Source organism: Sturnus vulgaris, chromosome 11 (assembly GCF_052056855.1).
Source record: "Sturnus vulgaris isolate bStuVul1 chromosome 11, bStuVul1.hap1, whole genome shotgun sequence".
Taxonomy (NCBI): domain Eukaryota; kingdom Metazoa; phylum Chordata; class Aves; order Passeriformes; family Sturnidae; genus Sturnus; species Sturnus vulgaris.
Genome location: NC_142253.1, coordinates 8786343 through 8806758, shown reverse-complemented (window position 1 = coordinate 8806758; position 20416 = coordinate 8786343). Strand labels below are relative to the sequence as shown.

Genomic DNA, 20416 nt, shown 5'->3' with positions numbered 1-20416 from the left:
CCCTGGATACACAGAGCCCATCACAGACAGAAGCTGTGTCTGGTGTGCATCCTTGAACCAGTTGTCTTTTCCTGAAGCTGCAACACAAATATTAGGACAACATATCTTGTTAAGCTTTCATAACATAATTTGTTTGGAGTAACTGCCTTTGTGAGCAGATTACAAAGGAAATGATCCAAGTATGAATGTACAGGGTGTATTCAGAGGAGGGAAGGACTTCACTTCAGTCTAGGACCAAGCATGGTGTGGCTGTGACCCTGGCACAGCCCCTGAGTGCACACCCCAACAGAAGAACTTCAGGCTGATCAAAGGAGCAGGAGGAAGTACTTCAAAGGAAGAGCTGTTCACAGAGCAAAGTGTACAGTAATGACATGATTAATTGCTCACTGCTATTGTTCAAGATTTTGCAGAAGCAAAACAACAAATCATTTTGGAAAAAACTTGAGATTTCTACAGTATAAATAAATAAATATGAAAATAACTCTCACCATTTGAAGAATAAAGACCCTTCTTTATTAAGTATCTTTCAGTGATAAAATGGATAAAATTAAATATAATTAGTGTAATGCCTGACCACAAAGTATAATACTTGATAAGATCTGCATTGAATATTCATTGGTTCACAGTTGCTTATATGCTCTGAGGAAAGAGATACAGATTTAAAATATTTTACACGTATTTACAGAAAAAATTAAAAAGGGATAATATTTTTGCACTGCATAGAACTGCAAAGGGTTCCTGGAGCCATTCAGAACACAGACATTCATGGATGTCCCTGATGCCACTGTTAGGAGTAGGGAGATTGCTGTGTTTACACCATCAGTCTCACCTACTGGCTGACCTGGTACGATCAATAAGAGCTCTTAATAACTACACAAGGAAAAAAATCTTAAAAAATTTATAGATAAATATTGCCAACACGGCTGTGAGGAATCTAAAGATCTTCCTGTATGGACACTAGATGTCAATGGAGAGACACTTCAAAGCAACTGCAACAAAAGGCACTGCTGATGCATTCTCTAAAACCAGATTCTTATTTTCCTCTTTTTAATGCAACTCTTCTGGGCTGATAGCCTTGGGAATTAAAATCAAAAACCCCCTCAGGAGCAGCACTTTACACATAACACCCATTCAATTAATTTCCTATGCAGATATGATTTAAGTCATGGTTGAAGGCAGCAAGCATTTTTCAGCTCTACAAACCAATCATTTTTTCTGAGGCTGACAAAGAGGTGGACATGGTGAGGTGGCCTTATAATCTTCTGCCTTGGATGATAAGACCACCTGTTTCCTTCAATGAAGACATCCAAGCTGCAGTCAAACATCAAATACTTCTATAAAACTTAAGAACCTAAACTGAATTGGGAAACCAGTCTAGAAGTGAGAAGTTTCATATCTCCATTATCCTCCCCTGAGATACAGAATCCTCTACCAACATTTTCATAATGTATACCAAAGCATAGGATGTGAAGAATGACAGTAAAACAGAATAGGAACTGCTTACTGATTTTCTCTGAAAATTGGTTAACTGATCTTCATACTGCACTATGAGTTTAATTAAAACAAGTGCTAGCAGCTGTAATGAAGCCAATAAAAGGATTTTCAGAGGGAAATATAAAAATTTGGGGATTTGGTGGATAAAGCTCACTTTTACTGTTGCAATTTACATTTGATACTGCAATTTCTGCACTTGGAATTACTTAACACATCATGCTGACCTGTAAAATAAGCCCTTTAGTAGTACTGCTCAATGTTTGTGTACAGCACTTCTGTGCCCAGGACAGATCTATGAACACCAAAGGGCAGGACACAAACACTGACAGCAGTGAAATGTGTGAATGGCTTCTGGTGGACACCAAAAAACATGACACTTCTTATTTGACAAGCATCTAGTGATACATGACAAATTAGCAAATGCCAAGTGTGAGAAATGGTTAATAACATTCAATCTACAAATGTGACAACAGAAGATGTAAAAACAGAAGCTGTAGCAACAGTGACAGAGCCATACATGTCTGGGTAGTGGCAGGCTGGGACCCAGTAGAGAAATGCTCATAACCTGAACTGTGTCAGGTGGAAATGTGAGAAGATGGGGAGGAGAAAAGTTTGTACATACAGCAAAAGACAATTCCAGATCTGCAAGCAAAGGCTCAAGGAAGAAATAAATTTCAGAGCTCTTTGTATGACAAACCTCTCAACATCAACAAACTTGTGTTTGAACAGGTTCTGCTCGAAAACAAAGACAGCAATCGATAGTTTGGATTCAGATCAGTCTTCGAACAACTCTCAGAAGAATTTTCTTTCTTCTCTTAAAACAAAACCTTTGTTTAGTAGCAATATCTGTGTACTCTAAGGCCAACATAGCCCTCCAGCAGGATCAGGGCTACCCAGGGAATGACTGGATACCACGGGACACAAAGTTCCCTCTGCCCAGAATTCATACCAACATCTGTGGGAAAGGTCTTAATGTAACGTTTTCAGTGCTGGGGCCAGAAACTAAAGTACAACCAAAATGGGTACAGCTTCCACTTTGTATGCAAGAGAACCAGGTGCTCAGCTAAGTCCTTATTTGAATATCCCGTTTACACAGCAGTGCCGTTGCTTAGGGCTCCTCTGACGTGGGAACCATAAACTCTACATCTGCTATATAGTGTTGCTCTATAAACAACATGGTCATCCCACACGTCTTATGTCACAGATACTACTTTTATCTAGATTCAAACGTGCCATCTTACATCACAAGTATGACATGATAGTCAGAGGTATCTCTTTTTACATCTAGGTAACACCTAGGTCAAATGATTTACAAAATCAGGTATTTTAAGGCTGGTGTTTTCTACTGCCTGAAAATTTGTAATTATTATCAACAGAATCAGTGCTTTCTGTGTTCATAAACTAAATTATGCCAATGAAAATCTGCACATTTATGCAGATGTTTCTCCCAATTTGATACTTTGACATTTATCAACGAACACGACAAGGCACCTTTCTAAGAATTATCCAAAATATTTCTGATGGACTAAAGGTAGTGTCAAGCTAACAAATTTAAGCTGACACAAGTATTCATATGTATTTATTTAAAAAAAGTTTACTTTTTTCTCCTGTCTTTATGCTATTGATAGACAGCCCCATAAGATTTGTTGAAGCCACTCTAAAGACTAAGAAAAATACATACTAAATCTTGCTTACTGTCACAAGCAAACCAACTGGTTAGAGCACCAAAGTTTGGTTTCTGAGGTTTAGCACTTTCCTGAGAGTGAATCAAAGAGAGGCAGGAGAAGCAGTTTCAGCTTGCACATGATGTTCAAAGATCTCTACATCCTGGTTGTTGAGCCCAAGACCACTTGTTTGTTACTATTACTCCTGGTAAAATGCAAAGTCAGAGGGTTTGTGTACATTATGCACAAAGTTATATGATGTTGATGCACATTTGCAGCAACAGGAGCAAGCAATGGGTAGAAAAACATTAGAATATTAAACACAGAAAACTTAAAATGTGAAACTCAGCATGTATTTTACAATGACGGTGGTCAGACATGGGAGAAACAGAGCAAGGGAAGTGGGATTTTTTTCATCTCTTTATATCTTAAAAAGAAGACTGGATATATTCGGTTCCTAATGATGTGGCAGCCAAAAAACCTAAGGAAAAGTGCTAGAGAACAGAACAGACAGTCATTTTTCTGCTCTGTAAAACCAGGGTGAGCCCACATTTTAGGATGTGGAGACCAGAACTGCACGCAATGCTCATGAAAGGCACAGAGAAGCTGAGCAGCCACAGAAAGGAGCATTTAATGTCACCCTGGGGAAGCAGCTGCTTTTGGAGGAGAGACTGGTAGACTGGTGAGACCTCAATTTTGAGAGGGCTGAGGAAAGATCGAGGTTTACAAAATCACAAAGTAGCAAATAAAACACAGGCAGAAATATAATTTGCCAATTCCTGCAATGCTAGGAGCAGGACACATTTGTAAAATCTGAGGAGAGTGCTCCAGATCTTAGAAAAAAAGTGCTGCTTTATCTAACAGGTATTTAACTTCTGGACCTTGCTGCTGTGACAAACCTTGGTCACTGGCTTCAGCACCAGGGGGATGTGGAAAACGTGAGGCTGTGTTCACTAATAACTGTCATCAGAATATTTAGTGTTTTCTTGCATGATCCTTGTATGGAATTTGAAGGCAAGTGTAATTAATCCAAGATGTACATATGTTTATATAATGTCTGAGCGCTGGCTGGTGCTGACAGGTTTATGAGAAGTGAATTATTACTCGTTATAAAAGGATTTATTTTGCTTTTTAAGGAGCCAGTTGGAAAGTTTAATCTGATTATTTTTCCCCAGTGCAAGACTATACAGACTATTTTGCTTTTGCTGCTGACAACTTTGCTGCTCCTTCCTGAGCAAGACAAGCACTGAAGCTCCACAACAGTTTCACTAGTGACACAACAAAGTCACACAGATCTGGGTAGAACAGGCAGAGTAAAGGGAAGAGACTTCACCATTTGGGAGCACAGACGTGGTATACATGGGAATCGCTTTCAGCCACTAAGAAATTATTAGGAGAACTATATACAGAAATATACATATATTTTGATAGGAGTACAGTGGGGACCAGCTTCATCTGCTACACAAGTCTTATCTAACTCCGTGCTGAACGTACCACGAAGCCAGAGGAAAGAAATTGCATTGGTCATGCTGCCTGAATTAAAAATGTTGCTATAAAGGGGATTAAATTAAGGCTGCAAGTGCATTTTCTAATTTATTTTCTACCATTCTTTTAATGTGAATGCTTATTATAGTAATAATTTTAAAAGTTATGCAAATTCAGGGAGAAAGAAAGCGTATGATGAGCTCTATGTATGCACAGCAGGCACTGTAACAATTAACTTGATCGTCGACAAGCTCCTCGCATATTTGTGCCTTCAATTCTGATGTTCACTGAAAAAAAAAAAGGTATATAAAGAAACAGGATAAACTGTGGCGTAAATCAACTTGAAAATGCACTTTGTGTGACCTTGGATGCTTTTGATTTTGTCCGTTGACCTTCAGGAAGAGAATAAACAGAGCTCTGCTCTTTACTTTCCCCTGAAGCTGATTAGTTGTGTGTGGACATATAAATATCAGAGGGCCAATACAATGTAGCCCTTCAGAGACTTAACAATATTTACTGCTAACACATTTTTTCAAATAAATAACCAGATTTATATTCACAGACACAAATGACACAAAATTATCAACAGGCATTAAAAGCTAATACAAGAGCTGACTAATCCCAAAAGCAAGCAGTTGTGCAAAAAATGGGAAAGAAAAAGAAGTGTATTCCCTTGGAATTAAACTTTCCCTTTCTTTCTTTGAACCTTCTTGCCAGTGTTTTTTACTAGCATTTGTTTTACCATTTCTACAGAATTTTTAAAATTTCATTTTTACCTCTTCACCACCAGCAATATCTTCAGCACCCAACCAGCAAAGGGAAGATCTCATCAAAAATCTTAATTTTGTGGGGAGACTAACCATAGTTTTCTCACTGATCAGAATCTTTGTACCAGTTCTGTCAGTAGCTAAAGTACATATATTGAGCAGTGAAATGTGCTCTTGTAATGTTTGAGATCATCAGACTGATAATAATGGTAGGAAAGGCAAATGAAAATTGCCTTTGAAAAAGGCAATAGAGCAACTGTTGTTCCTGCTGTAGCAAAGAATAGAAATTAAGAGAAACAGCTTCATACAAAATCTTTAGATAAACTGATGAGATGTGGCAAACCTACCTTTTGTGCTTTTTAAAAAATGTTTTCACTTTGAATGGATAAGCAATGTAATCTTAATCTGCATGGAAATGTGGGAGCTGCATTACAAAGAAGACCTTTATGTGCCACGAGATTTGCAACTGGTCTCCCTGCCTGAGAAGAGTCAGTGAAAGCACTGGATGTGGTGTTGTGGGATCTGCCCTCCGTGCAGCAGTGATGAACAGGCTGCCTTTATCTGGGAGTGCACTCAGAACCATCTGCACGAGCGAGGGGACTCTTTGGCACACGAGCAAACAAAACCAAAACACACAGCACGCTGCCTCAGCCAGTTCTGGGCTTCTAAGTGAAATTTTATATTTTGAGTATGAGTTGGTTTCTGCTCTTTTATTGTTGGAACAAAAGAATTAAATAAAAATATGTACACTGACAACATGCAGCGGCGTCACTAAGCCAACATCCGTATTCCCCTTGAGTCATGTTTGCACAGGCCTATTTTCTCCCAAGATGAGCTTCCCAGCAATGTCAAACCTTAAGGGCTCCACTCCACCAGCCTCTGGGCATCTGCCAAACCTCCCTTGTACACACAGATAACAGGTTTTGTACAACAAACATAAGCAAAAATCTGAATAAATCGCATTTAACAGCAGATGAGTGGGTATCTCCAAAGCTCATGCATTAGCAGTTATGTGGGTGACGAGGCACTGGCACAGCTTGTGCAGAGCTCTGGATGTCCCATGCCTGGAAGTGTTCAAGGCCAGGTTGGAAGGACCTTGGAGCAACCTGGTCTAGTGGAAGGTGTTCCTGGCCATGGGCAGAGGATTTGGAACTAGGCCACCTTTAGGGATCCTTCCAACCAAAACCATTCTATGATTCTGTGTTTCATTTTTTTTTTAATTCTTTATCTTTAATGATTTATGATTATCAGATCACTAATGCCACCCTTTCAACTTTATTGTGGCTCTATTCAGTGTTTACCAAAAGGTGTGAATACCTGCACACTACTTTCCTTGCACTGGCTAAAGTATTTTCTTCAATGATACAATTCTGACAAGAACCTGGGATCACAGGTTCTAAATCTAACACCAACCAAAAATTGGATGGAAGTTCGATAGGATCCGATGAAAAAACCTCGTTCTCCTGCTCCTGGGGGAGCTTTGAAACACCCTCACATGCTCGGTGAGGAAGAACCTCTGTCCTTGGCACTGGTGAGGCCACACCTCGACTGCTGGGTCTGCTTCTGGGCTTCTCAATTTAGGAAGGGCATTGACGTGCTGGAGTGAGTCCAGAGAAGGGAATGGAGCTGAGGAAGGGTCTGGAACACAAATCTGATGAGGGGAAGCTGGGGGTGTTTAGCCTGGAGAAAAGGAAACTCGGGGAGGGGATCTTACTGCTCTCTACACACACCCGAAAGGAGAGTGTAGCCAGGTGGGGATCGGTCTCTTCTCCCGTGCAACCAACAAAAGGACCAGAGGACATGGGCTCAAGCTGTGCCAGGGGAGGTTTCTGTTGGACATTGGGTGGAATTCTTTCACGGAAAGGGTGATTAGATAGTGGAACAGGCTGCCCAGGAACGTGGTGGAGTCACCGTCCCTGGACGTGTTCAAGGAAAGACTGGACGTGGCACTCAGTGTCATGGTCTAAACATGACGGCGTTTGGTCAAAGCCTGTACTCAGTGATCTCAGAGGTCTTTTCCAACCTAGTTGTTCCGTGATTCTGACAAGAAATGAGCGTACGGGGTCACTGATGTGAAATCAGAGAAAAATAACGCAGCAGCGACAGCCGGGAGCCTGTCTGACCTCCACCCTCCCCACATCCCGCCGCCAGCTTTGGTCCAGAGGTTTCCCACTACCGCTCACACCCGGCCCAACCCGCCGTGACCGTGGTTTAACGACTCCGGCGGGCGCAGAACGGCGGCCGCCCATCAGTTTCCCGAAGAGCTGAACCACCCAGGCACGCACCCAGGGAACCACCCCGTCTCCTGCCGAGCCTCCCCTGCTCCCCGCGCCCGCCCCCCGTGCCCGCTCTCCGTGCCCGCTCCCCGCTCCCGCCCCGGCCCCGCCGCGCCCCGCCGTGACGCACGAGCCCCCCCCGGCCCCGCGCACGCGCGGCCGCAGCCCCGCGCCCGCTCCCGCGCCCGCTCCGCGCCTGCGCCGCGGGGCCGCTCCCGCCCCGTCCCGTCCCTCCCCTCCGCGCCCCGCGGCTCGTGTGACCGGAGCGGCGGGAGTCGGTCCGCGCCCGTTTGGGAGGCCCTGAGCCGCCACCGCCACCGGCACCGCCGGCCGCGGACGCGGGGAGGGACGGACGGAGGGAAGGAAGGGAGGGAGGCGAGGCGGCCCCCTGGGTGTCCGGCACCATGAGCATCGAGATCCCGCCGGGCCTCACCGAGCTGCTGCAGGGCTACACGGTGGAGGTGCTGCGGCACCGGCCGTCCGACCTGCTGGGCTTCGCCGCCGAGTACTTCGCCCGCCTGCGGGATGCCCGCGACCAGGAGGCGGGCGGTGGCCGCAGGGTGGTCAGCTTCGACGGGGAGCCCATGCAGACCGAGTCCAACGGCGACGAGGAGCCCGACCGCGGCGACGACGAGTCCGACTCCGACTTCGAGCGTAAGTGCCGGCGCTGCCGCTGAGCGGGCGCGGGGTCCTGCCGGGGGTTGCAGCCCAGGGCCGCCCGCCGCCTCCCCGCCGTGCCCGGTGCCCGGTGCCGCGGCCGCCGCCGCTGGGCACAGCGGGCAGCAGGGAGGGATTGAATGGGGGAGAGGCTCCGCCGGCTCCCCAGCCCCGCGGTGCCGCCGCTCCCGCTCCCCACGGGCTGCCGGCCGTGCTCCGGGAGCCCCGGATCGCCCCAGCCCCGTCCCGGGGGTGTCCGGTGCTGCCCTGCGCGGCCGAAGTGCCCTGGGGTCTGACCGGGGATCTCCGGGCAGCGAGCGCGCTGCCAAGCATGTGATAGGGAAGATCATGTGTTATTGTGCAACCTCTTCTGTACTTATCTTTACATTTCTGTCTTTAAATCATTGCGGACGAGTGTGGTTGGGTTTTTTTCGCTGAAAATGGGGTGGTTTGTTGCCGCTGTTGTGTATTTAAAGTGGCTGTTATAAAGCGCTGAAACAACTTTCGCTATTTAGCAACATATTAAAATTCAAAGCCACCTATATATTGCATTTAATACTGCCAGTCTCGAAGATGGAAAGATACTTAACCTGAGCTGGACAATGAAATGCCACTTGCGATACTGAAATTTTTATTCTGTCAGAATTGTACTGTGTGTTTTGGGCTATGCAGTGTGTTTGTAATTTGGACTGTAATTTAGCCTCAATGTGAGAAGCTATTTAAAATGCCTCTGAATGGTGGTACTTGGCACGCCCAGAATTTTTAACCTGAAATCACTCAATACTTTCTCATTATTAGAAAGTAGCCTAAAGGGGAGGGAAAGGTGAGAAAAGGCGTGCTTTCCCTGAACTTTCAGTGCCCTCGTTTGAAGGTCCTGTGCCCTTGACCTATAACGTAAAGGTTTCTGACTTTTATTGGTAGAGGATCCTCTTTTAGAGCAATTACTGGATGTCACCTTGTGGATGAAGTATGCTCGTAACATCTACTCCCTGGTTAACAGTTTTAGAGAAACAGGAAGAAATTAAGCTATGGAACAAATAATAGTTTTTATTAAGGAAACGTTGAGACACCAGCTAGTTTTGAAGTGCTTTTAGGCTGGGAACTTCAGAAAGTGAAACACATCTTAAGGTCTTGGAAATAGACAAACAGGACATGAAATGTGCAAGAGGACAAGAGTGAAATTTACAATCAGAATGAATTAGAAACCAGTTTTTGATACTACTATCTGGATTTGGATGTTTTATCTCAGAGAAGTTCTGTTCAGGGCATGAAGAAGAATAGGTGAAAGGTGAAAGGTAAAGATGTGGACACTGGTGGTGACTGAATTGAAGTTACGGGAATGTTCAAGTATGAGCACAGATTTATGGAAATTACAGGTGATTTTTTGCCCTGCAGCGATATTTTCAAACATCCCTAAATATCAAAGAAGTTAGAGTTTCATGTAGAACATATTTTAAAATTAAACTTCGTGCTGGAAAAATTTCAGTAGATGGATGTAATTCTTAAAAATGTGTAATGTCTTTGTATTCAATATTTTCCTTTAAACAAAAAGAAAGGAACTCCAACCACAAAAAAATCCCTCAACTAACAAAACCAAACAAAAAACCCACTCTACCAGAAGTCTAATGTTTTTGAGTGTGATTTTGCTATTTTGTGATTAGTTTACCTAGATTTAGGGTTTGAAATACCATCTTCAGCGAAGTAAGTGTAAAATCTTCTTTCTGCATGTTGCAACTGCAGCTGGAGGGATCCTCAGAAATTAAGTGTTTTCATATAAAAATGTAAAAATTTAATGGTGGCATGAAGCTTTTCAAATGCAGCTTTACACAGTGAAGCTGTCCAAAGCAGAAGGGTGGTTCCTTTGCTTCATATTTCTGCTTATCATCTTTCTATCTTAGTCAGAGAGAAAATTAAATTAACAAGGCTGGGGACTGTCACTTGTTGTAGTATAGCTCTTTGGGCAAGTGCCACTGTCAGTAATGCTGTTTTGCTTCTTATCTGGAAACCCATGCTGTTCCCCCCTTGTGGTTTCCCAGGAACAGTGCCATGTTCTCTTTAACAGCAGGTGAGGATCCCTCTGGAGGGTCAGGGAAATGATTCTTTCTTACCTTGTTTAACAGTGTGGGTGACAATCAAACGTGGCTATGTGTTAATTATGTTTCTGTTGTAACTGTTGTCTCTATCAATGAAAAATGTTAAGTTAGAGGTTCTGATGACTGTCATGGGTAGGACAACACTCGTGGAAGACAAGATCCTGGGTGCTTTTATCTGCTTAGTATTTAAAGAACATGTGGAGATAGGGGAAACACACACCTTTGAGTTGTTGTGACAGGTCAAATGGATGTTTTAAACATGTTTCCATTCTGTTTATAAATAAAAAAATGAAATTCAGCACTTGCTTTTGTAAATCATTAGGTTAAGGAAACTTAAAGCTAGTTTAAATAATTGCCCTTGCTGTATACGTTGGGAGAAGGAAAGATCTTCAGAAATAACGTGCTTGTCTTCATGTGTGTGTGTCTGGCCCAGTGTTAAATCTGTGTATGTCACTAGGCTGCATCTGCACACCCAGACTGAGAGAACATTTTAGATAAGTTATGTGGGGTTTTTTGTATGCTCAGCGTGCATATGGTCATAGAAACAAGAATAAGTCAGAAGGAGATGTGGCCTTTGGTATAAACCATGTGGCAGATGCCTTCAAGTAGTCACAGTGATGCCATAGTGGCACTCTATCCACGTGGTAAAAGTCACTGAAACTAGCTAGGCTACGAAAAAAGACCTTTGTTCTCTTGGGATGATCACTCTTAGGTGATGCTTTGGAAATTATTTCCAGATTTGTGTTTTCTGTCTGACCCCCCTGGAGTTTCATCCTTCATTTTTACTGTTTTTTGTACATGTGATCAAAGGACATTAGGACGTGACTCTTCAGCAGAGTGTATCGTAAGGCATATGTGGAAATAAAATGATGACAGTTGTGGGGGAACCTCCAGAAACATTTATCCACTAGGCTGTGGCAGAGAATTTAAGGGATACACAGCTTTCCTCAGAGCCTTTATTTGTTTGGTATAACTGCAAAAATGAGAAGTTCGGAGGGTTGGGAAAGGTGCAAAGCAAAACCTTCAAAAATTAGGCTGAGAATGTAACCAGGGACAAATATGTATTCTTCAAGTGCATTGTTGACCATGACACTTGTATTTTTAAGAAGCAGGCTCCGAATGGATGTGTTAAGACTGTGAAATTAACTCCACGGAAATGGTGTGTTCACTGTTTGAGTTACTGCTTTGGGAAACCTCCTGTTGAGGAGCACACCTGAAGAAGGCAGAGGCTCTGCTTCCCTGTTCCTTGAGGCAATTGCACAAAGGTGCATGATTAACGTGCTGTTTTGTCTTATTTTTTTTAACAATAAAACCACCTCTGTGTGTTCTTGGAGGTATTAAGTATAACTAACAACGGGACTGAAATATTTTTGGGGTTATACTAACTTGAGCAACTCAGATGTTTCAACTAATGACAAGTATTTTATCGCAAATAAAATTTTTCCTTCTTAGGATTTCACCTTGATACTGAAGGAAAGATGATGTGCTTTTCAGCTGCTCCCTGAGCAAAAGAGAGCTCTTCTTAGTATTTTGCTTTTGAAATAATCCTCTTCAGTATGCTCTCTTGTTGTGATGGGAAATGGTGCATATGAATCTAGATGGACAGGTGGAAAGATTCTTTAGCTCTGCACTGAGCTTCTCAATTAAAATTCGAGGATTTGCTAAATGTCATCTTTAAAACATCAGTAGAGTATCTGAGCAGAAGGGAGTAGAGAAATGCTCGTTTGCATTGTTAGATCTTGAATGTAATACAGAATAAGAGTTCAGTGCATCTTTGAAATATTTAACTTTTTACTTGTTAATGGAAACACTAGATATTAAATTAAATCTGATTTATAGATTGCTTGTCTTCTAATTTTTAGCATCATTTGCTTATGCTTTCTTATTCTGATGTCCTTTGGAATTCCTCAGAAGTCATTGTTATATCAATCAAAAAGCGTTTATGCTCTGCCTACATCAATTCACAGGTTAGGCATAACTCCTTGCTGTTTCTCTGAAATAATTCAATGAAACTTACTGAATTATAGGAGTTGGATGACGTTAAAACTTTTGCAGCATAAGCGGAGTGGTCCTTTTGAAAAATACTGTTCAAGTTTTCAGATGTAATTCAGATTTGTGGGATATTGCACATGTTGCTGTGAGATACCATCACCTTTGAAATTAAAATACTTTGAACTTTTTACTAGTGCTTTCATCTACCTACTTCATCCTTTAACTGTTAATTAGCTGGCAATAAACCACAGTAGCTCTCTCCTCAGATGTGCAATACAAATTCAGTCCAAAGAGTAGCTAGTTTATTTAAAATCTAGGTAACATAGTGAACACTCTAATAATCTGATGATTACTAGCTCTGCATACGTTTTTTTTTTTAATAGTAGTTATAACAAAAGTGTTTTGTGCTCTACTTAAGTAGTCTCTAGATTTTTAGGGGGCTGAAGGAAAAAGCTGGGTTGATGGTTGGACTCAGTGATCTTAAAGGTCTTTTCCACCTTAACCAGTTCCATGATCTGACTGCATGAAACCTTTGAATTTGGTATGCAAAGAAAAGAAATGCACATTCTTGCTTTATGTCTTAAAAGGTACGTTCAAACAAGCCTAGTGACCAGAAGGCATAGAAGAAGATTTAGAGTTTTATTTATTCTTTGCTCTCCATCAATGGCATGAAAACAATTGTAAAGCAAATTATTAGTGCTGCATCTGTGTTCTAAGACGAGTATATTTCTGCATTTAATTTTCTAATTTTACTGATTTTTGGCAGTGCAGTATCTTGAATGTGCTTAACATAAAAAATATGAAGTGAAGAAGTACTGTTGTGCAGCTGCTGTATTTGCACGTCTTTGCTTTTGCAGAGGCAGTTCTCCATGACTTAAATCTGAAGGATTAAGTAGAGTAGCTGCTGTTAGTACTAGTGGAACTTCACTCCCTATATTTATCTTGTTCTCATAGGGGAATTTTGAAGATAAACTAAGTATTAAGGAAGACTGATTTTTCTTCTTTTTAGTTGCTTAGTTGCTTGGATAGAACATGTAAATACATTTTTTTTTTCCTGGGGCCTTTTTGCTTCTGTATTTGTTTATCACAATAAAATTGCTTTTCAGTACTTGTTCTTAAGGTTGCAATTACTGTATTACATGGTTAGACTAGGAATTTTTTGAACTAAGTACTATAGTTCTAAGGAAGCCAGCAATTGTAGCGCAATGGGACTTGAAGGAATGTTTCATCAGTAATCCTCTGTACAAAGGAAAATTAATCAGTATATGTCTGTAATATGTCCTTACCTGAGATAGTAAAAGAACTGGAAGTATGAAGTAAAGGGATAAAAGGTGCTGACTGGCTGAGAAACAGAGAATTATAGGTGGATTGACTGACATTCAGATATCCCTGGGTATTGCTAAATGTATATTGATTTACCTCAGGATGGATGAACTTCTATATTAATTATAAAAGCTAAGTTTCTTGCTATTTTGGCATAGTGCACATAGAGTTATTTGTAATGTCTTGCCCTCAGCACTGTTGATATTCCTGTAGCATCTATTAGGTATTCCTTACAATCTCTTGAGAAAGATACCCTCTTTTTTCAGTTTGCAGTTAGTGGCTTGACATAATTGTTCTGCTTTAAGTAATCAGTATGTCCTAAAATGTGAGGAAGCATGCAGTATTTTTTTTTTATTGTTTAAAATTTCATTTAAATTCGTATTTGTAGTCTGTTGCATACTGGTAACTTTTCATATAACTCTTAAGCTTGTTGTTTTCTGAAAGAGCTTTAGATAGTTGCTATGACTGTAGAGATAAATTTTTGACTGTTTCTGCTCTGTTGGTATCCTGTTGTTATTCCGTGTACTAGTCTCTAAAAGAGCATAACTAACTATGAGAGAAGTGGGTAACTAGCCATTCTAAATAATTGCTGAATTCTTAAAAGCCTGTGTTTCCATGTTGAAGAAGTTTATTGTAAGAAAAGTTGTATGTAACTTCTGAAATTATATTCTTCTAGCTGGTCCTAAAATTTAGCTAAAGGAAGATACTTTATATCAGTACTAGATATTGTACTGAACATTAATTTCTATTTAACTTTGCTATTTTTTATTCATTTAATAAACTGATATTAGAATGCTGAGATGATTCTGTCAGTATTCCCCTTGTGCTAATACTGAAATTTTCTTGTACCCTCTTACCGAAAATGCAACAATGGAGATCTCGGGGAAGAGGAGGAGACAGCAAAGAACAAGCTCACTTCAATCTATTCACCAGTCAGTCATTAAAAACGTTAATGTCTGACAGAGCAGTTGCTCATTATTCAAATGAAGACTGGAAATGTAGCCAAGATGAGCTATGAATGTTTCCCACTGGCTTCAGTAACGTTTTCAGCTTCATGAATGATCATTCATATTTTCTTGTGAAAGAAGAGGGAGGCAGTAATAAATATAACTCACAAATGCACTGGTTCCTCTTTTTAGAGGGTTGTTATTTCTTCCTCTGTAATGGTCCTTTAGATTCCTTTAGTTATGCTTCTTTGTTTTCTGTGCCTGTCTTTGCATTGGTACTTCTTTGGTATGTAACAATTGTTTGGTGTTTTTTGATGCATCAAGATTTTTTTGATTCATGTAGATTTAATTTTTTTCCTGAGGTACTGTCAGGTCCACAGCAAATGGTCTGTACTCTTCTCCAGTCTTCTAATGTCTTTATACGTCACTGTAATATGAAACAAAGGAAATAATAAATCACAAAGACATTGGTTAGAAAAGCAACTGGGGGGGGAATTCAGGAAATCTTGAATGTGGATGAAATGCTCTTGTAGAAAAGACTTGCACAGTCTTACTATGGTAGTAATACTGATAAAGGTTGTGTACTTATGAGATCCTTTAATGCAAAAACATATTTTTATTTTAAAAATAAGGATCTGAAAGACGTACCATTGGATGGAAGCTCCAGAAATCCATTGTGCAGAACAAGCAGCTGTTTTATGGTCATTGGAGTTTTGCCCGTGAGAATTGTGGAGATGATAGCAGTGTTCTCTGCTGTTGTGTGAAGGATACTTAGAAGAAAGAGGAGATTTAGAAGAAAGGACCCTGTCTTACAGTTTTCATACTGCTAGGATTTGGCCTCTGTACAAATACATAATAAATCATGTATAATAAAGGCCAGCATTTTATTAGTAGCAGTTTTGCTGCTAGTCCTTTCCATACAGGGGCATTTCTCTTCTGTGTAAAAATGGCAAATGATAGAGAGTGCCAGTTCTCTGTGCAGAGACATGAAAATTCCCTTTAGGGGGAGAAAGCATCTTTAGGAACAGCATCTCTTCAAGGCATGAGGTAGGGACTTGCAGGTATTCCTTCTATAGCATTGCTTTTAATGTCATTTAAAACCAACAGCAACCTTGGGGTTCATTTTTTAAGAAATGTTAAGGCAGTCTGTTCTCTCCTTTTATTTCCTGGTGGCTTGCAGAACAGCTTTGTTTCTGTTCAGAAATGGTCTCTAGCCTGCAGGGGCTGGCATGATGTCAGCTTTTGGTGTGAGGTCATCTTACAGAAGTCTGGAACCCTGCATTCCTTTTTGGGTATTAGTGAAGCCCAGACCAAGATGGTCAGATCAGGGTTCTGACCAGCAGAACTGAGCAAATTGTCAAAAAATCTCACTCCAAACATGTGAAGAAGGGTTAAGATTGCAGGTTGGAGGGAAGGTGCATGTTCTCCCACCAGTCACTGTTCTGTCCTTCTGGATCTGAGTGGTTTTGTTGCAGAACATTGTAAAAACATGTGTAGAGTTGGCGTGGGGAACGAAATGTTTTTTGGATGAGGGTTGAGAAACTGCTTTGTAGTTTTTGTCTATATTTTTGAATCAACTGTAGTGCCAATTTCCTCATTTTTGGTGATTGCATATTGACAAACTGCTATAAAGCAGGATGTCACAATGGCTCTTCATTTCCATTTTGGTTCTTCCTCCCTTGGGACAGCATATTGTTTTCTGCTTCCTATTGAGAAAACTGTGTTCCATAGAAGAAAAAAAAAAACAAAAAACAACCACAAATATTTTTGTGTTATTTTTCCTGGTGAGGCTCCAGTAAACACTTATTTCTGTGGCAACACTTGTGCTAATTATGATAGTTCAGGAAGAATTGCTTCCTCAAGGACATCTGTATTGAAGGAGCTGGTCAGTCTCTGGTTGTCACGGGTATGGGGGGTACCTCTCTCTGAAAGATGTCTCCTGTACAGCCCTGGAATACAAATTCTGAGTTACTTCTTTTTCTAAACAATATTTTAATTTTTTTCGACAGTAATTATTCAGAAGCAGTTTTTAAACATTTGATGTTATCAGCGTTCCTGATTAACATTTGTAAGTATTTGTGAGACACAAAGGGTTTTCAGGTTAATAAATTACGAAAGATGGCTTCTTAGAATAAATTAACATTTAGTCTTCTTTTATACCTTTGGAGAGGGGTGGGGGAAAGGTGTGTAGTTTTGTTATAATATGCTAAAAATGATGCTATCAGAGTGGTGATATTCGGAGACCAGTTTCTGTAGTGTTAAACGTCACTGGATACAATATTTTAAATTCTGATCTTCAGATACTGTAACTCTATGATAAAAAGCCATAAACACAATTGCTATTTTTTATGAGCATCTCTTAAATCCCTGTGAAGTAATTTTAATTTCTTACTGCTGGAAACATGTAGTTATTAACTGCTTTACCAGTTATTCCATAGCACTATGAAATAATGTAATTTTGCATGATATGTACTGATTTTGCTAGTAATTTTAGCTTTTCTTAGCTTTTTGTGGTTGGAAGATCTGCAGTGTGTTGTACATCTGTTGTGAAGCACTGTGTGACTCGGAGGAGTTGTATCCTAGAAGTTCTGCTCCTAAAAAATCAGTTCATTTGGAAGCTGAACAATGCAGCACTTGCCACCTGCTGCAGTTCAGTTTGGTCAAGGAATTTTTTATCATTACATCCAAATACTGTCAGAATGGATGTTATTTGTCCAAGCCTCTTGCCGAGACTTTGGACATCCATGAGCAGATTTGGCACAGTGCTCAGGGACCTGGCTTAGTGGTGAATTTGTGGTTGGACTCAATCAATTATTTTAAAGGTCTTTTCCAACTAAACGACTCTATAAAAGAGGGTTTTCCCTGGTTTGGGTAGAGCACACTGTTATTTTTTACTATTATCCCTTCTTAGGATACAGAACATACGTCTATCTTCACCCTTCCTCTTTCCCAAAAATCCTCTTCCTGTGAAAGTGCACAGGATGCAATTACTGGAAGTGTGTGTGGAAGGGCTCTGTTGTCAAAATGCGTTTTCACGTGAAGATGATTCTTTTTACAGCTGTGTGTTGTAAGTAACTGTTGAATGTTGATGTAATGTTGTTAGAAGTGTAAATCTGAAGGAGGAAAAGCTATAAAACACTTTATTTTGAGATGTGGTACAGAAGTTGGTTTTGCTCATTAATTTGGTTGTGTACCACAACCTAAAGATGGACCAGATTAGAAAATAAAACAGTTTTAAATTTTAAAGCATACATATTTATAATCCACTCAAATTTATTTATACTTTATTTACTAAAAGGAGCTATAATCAAATTATATGTCAATGAAACAAGGCTCACTTATGAACTATTGGTGAATGTATTGTACTGGCAATGAAGTAGTACTTCATGTTCTACGCTCATAATACCACAAAATTCCCAGAGATGTTAATGACGCTTCTGTAGAATCCCTCATACTCTTGTGTACACGTTCTCTCTGGTCAGTTTGTGTCACCCCTCAGTCCTGTGGCTGCCACCCTCCTGCAGAGCTCAGCCTGTGCTGGCTGCTGGAGAGGCGTGGAAGCACTGGGTGCAATTCACATTTTGTTCTTATTAGAAAAGCACCAGACAAGAAAATGGTCGTGAATTGTAGAGTCAGTTTGTGCTCACATGGAGGATCCTGCACCTTAGAGAGGAGGGAAAGCGAGGCAGAAAACCTGGTGTCCAGTGTTGTGACTCTGAAGCTCCCACTACAGCATAAAATCCTGTAAATCCAGTGTATCACTACTGTATCACTACTATCACTACTGTAGATAAATCTGTATATAGCAAGGACACAAATTGTGGGTTGATGTGGGGGTTTTGGTGTGTTGGTTTTTGTTTTGCCTTTTTCTTTTTTTTTAAACTGGAAAGCAGATCCCTTCAATTCCAAGTATATGTAGAACTTCTTATAAACAATGGATCAATGTTTTCTGGTTTGAGTTATTAAAAATGTGGTGTGATGTATTATACCATTTTTTCCTGCAATTTTTAAAAACATATGACATATGGAACACTAGTTCTTTGAATAAATTTTTTATAATTTCACAGATCAACAACACGTCGTCAGCCTTTTTTAAGCCTTTAATAAAAAACCCCAAAACTGTAAAAACCAGACTTCCAGAAGAATTGAGACAACTTTTAAAATTGTTGATCTTTTGAGAAAGGTAATTTGCAAACTGTTCAGGCAAGAATGAGTCTTCAGAGGTGATTACTTGTGCAGGATAGAGTGCTGCATCCTGGAAGGGTAATAGCTGATCAGCTGATAATAGATGCCATTTGTCACACTGGCTAAGCTGGCTGATACTCCTGCTGAGGTTTGTCCAGGATGTGGATGCTCCTTGACTTTTTTGTTGCTTTATTAGAATAAGGACTAGTTTGGTATATTGTGGTAGTGTCAACACCAAACATTTTAAAGAATACCCAAGAAAGTGCTGGGTTTGCAGTTATGAGGTTATGCCCGTGGTAAGAACCGGTGGAAGTCCAGTATTTCTTAGCCTTGCTCTTCCTACCTTTCTCCCCTAAAAAAAAAAAACCAACCCAGCCAAGCAAATTAAACCCCAACATCCCAAAATCTGACAGCAATGGCTGTGTCAGAACTCACAGTTACCCACCTGGAAAAAGAATGCCTGAAACTAGATGCATCTAGCTGCAGCTGAATTATACTTCTATTTGCTTTCTGGGCATTGTAACTTAAACTGGAAGCAAAGCATGAATTCTAATGAGCTGTTGAGGATCTTTGTGGAATTACAGAATGGTTCAGTTTGGAAGATGCCTCTGGAGGTCATCTTGCCTGACACCCTTTTGTGAAGCTGGACTGCCTATAGTAATGGCCTAGGACCACGTCCAGATGGCTTTTAAGTATCTCAGATGGAGACTTCAGAACCTCTCTGGGCAATTTATGTCAGTGTTTGGTCACCCTCACAGTAAAAAAAGTGCCTCATCATGTTCAGGTGGACCCTTCCTGTATTTGACTTTGTGGCCATTGGCTCTTGTCCTGTCACTGAGTGCATGTGAGAAGAAGTTGCCTCTGTTGTCCTTCAATGCCTTTCAGGCATTGATAAGAACTCCTCTGAGCCTTATCTTCCCTCGGCTGACAGTCACAGCTCTTTCAGCCTGTCCTCACACCAGAGATGCTCCAGGTCCCTTCATCATCTTTACAGCCCTTTGCTGGACTCTGTCCAGTATGTCTGTGTGTCTTTTGTACTGGGCAGCCTGGAACTGGACAGGGAACTCCTCGAGGTGTGACCTTATTAGGGCTGAGTAGGAGGGAAGGACCACCACCCTTGAAGTAGCAAGGATGCATCAAAGGCTGTCCAGAATACCCTGGAACCAGCGTGCCTTGCCTGGCACATACAAGTGTGCTTATGCCTTGGGTTAAATGTGGATGTGTGAGATTAAGCTCTGAATCAGCTTGAAGTGACACTTGATTGAAATTCCTTGTGCTCTTTTATTCAGATCAAATCAGATGACAGCACAACCTATTGCAGTTTTGTCTTATGTAAAAACACAGTATTGTTTCATCATTCAAATGTCAGCAGGAATTGCTAATGAAATGTGAAGTGACCCAGGCAAAGAGCTGTGGGCTTTTATGTGCCTATTTTACCTGTACAATGCTATTCTTAAATTCTGCCTAGATACCTGTAATTAAGCAATCCTGAACTCAGGTTGACCTGGCAGGTATAGCTGTGTAACATGCCTG

General features: G+C 40.9%; 1 protein-coding gene across 1 annotated transcript in view; it reads left to right on the top strand.

Moving 5' to 3' along the window:
* Positions 1-7891: 7891 nt before the first annotated feature.
* Positions 7892-20416, top strand: part of PRKAR2A (protein kinase cAMP-dependent type II regulatory subunit alpha) — a 59980-nt gene continuing 47455 nt past the window's right edge. Inside the window, exon 1 of the mRNA XM_014872787.2 lies at positions 7892-8340. Coding sequence (XP_014728273.1) covers positions 8091-8340 — 250 coding nt within the window. The 5' untranslated portion in view covers positions 7892-8090. The remainder of the gene's footprint in view (positions 8341-20416) is intronic.